Source organism: Buceros rhinoceros, unplaced genomic scaffold, assembly GCF_000710305.1.
Source record: "Buceros rhinoceros silvestris isolate BGI_N320 unplaced genomic scaffold, ASM71030v1 scaffold25961, whole genome shotgun sequence".
In the NCBI taxonomy this organism is placed as follows: Eukaryota; Metazoa; Chordata; class Aves; order Bucerotiformes; family Bucerotidae; genus Buceros; species Buceros rhinoceros.
In genome coordinates, this window is record NW_010394033.1 from 322 (window position 1) to 5,134 (window position 4,813).

At 51.0% G+C, this 4,813-nt stretch overlaps 1 protein-coding gene across 1 annotated transcript in view; it reads left to right on the forward strand.

Moving 5' to 3' along the window:
- Window positions 1-961: 961 nt before the first annotated feature.
- WIPI1 (WD repeat domain, phosphoinositide interacting 1) overlaps window positions 962-4,813 on the forward strand; it is a gene marked incomplete at its 5' end in the record, with an annotated part of 12,498 nt that continues 8,646 nt past the window's right edge. The window contains 2 exons of the mRNA XM_010145121.1: window positions 962-1,044; window positions 2,601-2,770. Coding sequence (XP_010143423.1) covers window positions 962-1,044; window positions 2,601-2,770 — 253 coding nt within the window. The remainder of the gene's footprint in view (window positions 1,045-2,600; window positions 2,771-4,813) is intronic.

Genomic DNA, 4,813 nt, shown 5'->3' on the forward strand with positions numbered 1-4,813 from the left:
TCTGTGAGAGCTCCGTCTGCTGTGAAGGCTTTATAGGTGGCCAAGTTGCCCAGGTCTCTGTGCCAGCTCTTCATGAGCAGCCCGGGCCAAAGTGTGGCCCCACCACCACCTCAGGACACCAGAGGGATTCCTTGGAGCCTCTTGCCCTAGCACCATTGCTAACCTGTGGTTTACCTGCTTCAAAGCCCATCGTTTAAGAACCATTTCCAAGTGGGACAGCAGACATCCCGAAGCAGCGAGCGGCACACGGTGTGCAGCAGTCCCAGCTCAGCCCAGGTCCTGGGAAACAGGATAGGGATTGCGGATCCCGACCTTGCACCTGGAAATACCATTTCCTTTGCAGCGCTGCTGTGCATTTGCTGTGTCTAAACAAAGAGCACTTTGATGGGTGGAGATGTGCTGCTGACGTGAACCTGCCGGCCACCACCGCCAGCACAGGCGCTGCGTGTTGGTATTCTGGGCCGGCTGCTGATTTAAGACCTTGATGTTGCTGCTTACTATATCTGGAACTGATTGGAGCCAGTGCTTACGCTACTTTCCTGTGCCCACTGCCAGTAGCAGCAAGAGCAAAGCTTCGACAGCCCTCACAAAATGTGTCAGTGTAGGAGGGTCAGCTCCAGGGATAGGGAACAGCCCCTTTTATGTCCCAAAGGTCCTGTCTGCAGCCTCCCCAGTAAAGATGTGTGGGTTTGCTCCTCCTGTGGCCACAGGACTGTAGGAATGGATGATGGTTTGCTGTCTCGCAGGGATACTTACCTTCTCTAGGCTGCAGGAGCCTCAGAGGGAAGCCAGACTCTTGTGTTTGTTACTTCATGTGCTTTAAGCTGCAAGTGGAAACTGAAGCTGTGCCTTCACAGATCACTGTACCAGGAACTACCCATTTCCTCTACCTGCAGGGACTCTTGCTGTCACCTGGAGGCCTTAAGATCTGAACTAGTAGGGTTTTGTCTTGTCTTTGCAGCTCCCTGGCAATTGGAACCACAACTGGATACCGACTTTTCTCCTTAAGTTCTGTGGAGCAACTGGACCAGGTCCACGAAAGCAGTAAGTCTCCTGTTTCACTGCGGTGGAACGTTGGCCAACAGACTGTGTTGTAACAGACTGTGCAGGGTGTTACTGCACAGCAGTCTGCCTCGAGGGGCTGGTTCTGCTCACTGCCGTTGCAGAGGTGGTACCTCTGTCAGAAGAGGAACAGCTCTGGTTGTTGCCCTGTGCACAGCAGCCTTTAGAGCGAGCTACAGCTTCAGAGAAGCTTCTGAACAGTCAACAGAACTTTAACAAAGGCAAAGGACTCTCACAAGTTTAGAGTCCAGCCTCTTTTTCACTGCTGTCAGTCTGACAGCAGCAGTTTGTCCTGCAAACCAGCATTCAGAGGTAGTTTCCCACTGGCATTTTTCAGATACACGGACAGGAGTCCAGAGACTCCCAGCACAGCTGCTGGAAACCTTGCAGGCTTTTAGTCCAGCGGGGTATTTACAAGCAAGATGTTTTTCACAGGTTTCCCATGTTAGGTCAGTCACAGCAGGATTTCAGCTATTAGCAGTGCTCAGAGCAGCGTGAAATGCACTTAACAGCCCAACACAAGTCAGGAGCATGTTCTCTAGTCTGGTTCAGGCTGTGGCCAGCAGTGCTTCAGCTGAGATGTGCTGAAGACACCCATCACAGCCGGGATGTGCTGGTCTCTCCCTCCTGGCTATTGAAGGAGCATCAGCAACCAACCATAGCTGTATCATTGGGAGTGAAGTCCAGGCTCCTTTCTGCTTGTCTCACAGGGGACCCGAGCTGCTGTGCGGCAGCAAGCCATAGGCTGCTGTCAGCAATGCTGAGGAGTCTGGATTGCCCCAGAGTCAGGCCAAAGGGGAACGGGTCCCTGCTGGTGACATGCTCAGGGTGATGGGCTGAGACATAAGCAGTCCTACATCGTGTCTGTGGAGCACTCCTTGTACCTCCAACACAGCACAGCTCAAGCACTGAGCACCATTCAGGGCTACCTGCTCTGGAAGTGTAGGACTGGGACTCCACAATGATTTAGGTACAGGCCTGCCAGGACTGTTGTAACAGTCCCTTCTCAACAGAACAGGAGTCATCCCAAACGTGATCTCTGCAAGACATACCACACTGCTGTTCACCACAGCCAGGCTGGAGCTCTCTAGGGACCACAGCCCCAGTGACAGGGAGGGTTTAAACATGTCGGCCCTCCTTCAGGAGGCTGGGACAAGTCAGCCACCACTTGGAATGACCAGTGACTTACACACAGCTTGTTCACTCCCCAAGAAAGTCCCTGAGCAAATGGGTCCAGCTCCTCTTTTTTACAGCCCCTTCCCAAGGATTAACTACAGCTGCAGGGCCCTGCCCAGGAGAGGCAGAAGGCCTTGCCAGAGGGGGCTGGCCTAAATTCTGCCTTCAGCGGAAGGTTCATTAACCCCTTCCTGCTCTGACCTAAATACTTTGTGTCAGGTGTGAGAAATTTTATCAAAAGCAGATGCTGAGCACCTCAGCACTGAGCATTCCAGCCTGATTCTGGGACGAGTCTCACTTGTTGCTGCAGTCAAACCATATGCCAAGCTAACGACTCTGACCCGCTTTCCTTCCATGCCCAGATGAAATCCCAGATGTTTACATCGTGGAGCGTCTGTTCTCCAGCAGCCTTGTGGTTGTGGTCAGTCATGCCAAGCCGCAGCAAATGAATGTCTACCACTTCAAGAAAGGCACAGAGATCTGCAACTACAGCTATTCCAGTAACATACTGTCCATCCGGCTGAACCGTCAGGTAGGCGGCTGGAAAAGGGGTTCACTGGATGTGTCTGGCTCTGGCTTTGTGCTGGTGTTGAATTCCCAGCTGGGACCGCGCCAGGTACGTTTGCACAGAGGTTGTGAAGTGGGGCTGGAGGGGTAGGTGCTGCCTCCTCCTGCTAGATCCACGTCAGGCTTGGTGACCTCTGCCAGCGGAGCAGGATGGCTGTGCATATCATTTGCCACAACCGTTTGCTTCCGTAAAATGAAGCTAAGTCCCTGTTTTCATAGCAGTGACACAAAAGGGTTTTGTTGTCCCCCTTCTTGCCTATTCAACACACAGCTCTGCCAAAACCCCACCTTTTCATTTCCTCCCCACCTTGGATTCCACGTCCTGACTTCAGGCTTACCTCTGCCGTCTTGGTTGCAAATGAAACCTTCGAAACCAGTAACAAAACCCAGGAGTAACTTGAACTCTGTGGGCTCTCAAGTACTGCTAGCAGCTTCCTTTTATTTTTAAAGGTATAGAAAACACTCAGGCCACCGTGAGAAGGCAGCTTTTAGAGTGTTATTCTCTGAACTGACAGAGCCTCATGCAGCTCTAAGCTTTTCTGGAAGATTTTAAGTAATATTTTCTTTTTTGTCCGTAATTATTTTTGAAGTATATGCCATAAGAAGCAGAGAACATTTGACAATGAAGAAATAAGCAGTCTGCGTAATTGTATATAATCAGCCTCTCCTCAGTTAGCAACAGCGAGGCCTGCAGTGAGGCTCTCCCATAAGGAAACTCTGGGCTGAGTTTCCAGTAAAGCTGTGTTTGACCAGAAGTTCCTGTACTACAACTAAATCTGTCCTAAACTGATTTTTTTCACTTAAGCTTACAATGGAGCTGGCAAAATAGGGACTTTTTTTGAGTTGCAGATAGACGGATATGTATAAAAATAAACTGGGAGGTTCTGCTTAGCAGCTCTAGGAGATTAGTGTGAGAATAAAACAAGTTCAGGCTTTTCCCCATGTGCTGCTCTGGAGATTGCCTGAAGATGATGCATAGGCCCAGCCTCGCATCCACGTTCCTTGGCTGCTTTGTGAGCCTGAGTTGAAATCCTGGGCTGAGCTCATCCTCTAGCCATAGCGCAGACGAACGTGGAGAGATTTGAAGATGCATCTGTGGGGAAGCTGCACTTCGCTGAAGGTCCATAGAGGGCCAAATCCCATACAGGGCATTACCGCAGTGGTGAACAAACAGGATCAGGTCTCAAAGAAATGGTGCTTGTTTGATCTCTGTGAAAAAGTCCTTGTTGTACAAAGCGGCAGCTCCCTCGGTTGTTGTTGATCCTTGGGAATTCTCTGTTCCAAGCTCCCTCATAACTCTTACGGGTGTTAGGTAGACGGTGGTTTGTCTCAGTGGGGAATAAGGCTGTGCTGTGGGGCCAGTGAGAAGCTCTCCCGTCACCTCCCCGGGTTTTCCTTCACTGCTGAAGCCCTGCTAAGCTCTTTGAGGAGGTCTGAGAGGTTTTTCTGGCTGTGTCCATACCTAGCACATTTAAGTCCCCAACATATGACTCGGTTATCTGACCTGATTCGTGGCAAACTGAAGCACTCAAGGAAAACGCTGGTGAGCAGTAATGTTTTGTAGAGGATGCAGTGTTGCAGTCACAGCACCAGGCACCTTCTCTGGGGCTCTGTCTGCATGGTGAGGATTGAACCCCTTCCTCATTTCAGCTGCTGTAGCGTGGGCTGTGTGGGGTGCAGGAGGCAGAGAACCAGACCTCTCCAACTCGTGGTGAGCTTGTCCAGGCCTCCTTCACCTCCCACTCCATCACCTTCCTGGCTTTTGTCCCTGTGGGTGCCAGCATCCCTTGTGCAGCTCCAGCTGCTGCTTTGCCATCACCTGTAGGGCCATCACAGGATGTTCTGCGCTTCTGGGAAAGCACACAGTGGCTTTGCTGAAATCAGCTGTATAAATATTACTGTCTCTACTAGCAAGTGGATGGCTGTTACTGTAGAAAAGGCACAGTCTTCCTGGAAATGCAGAATGGTTCTGACACAGCCCCAGATGCTGTGGTTAGCAGGAATAGAA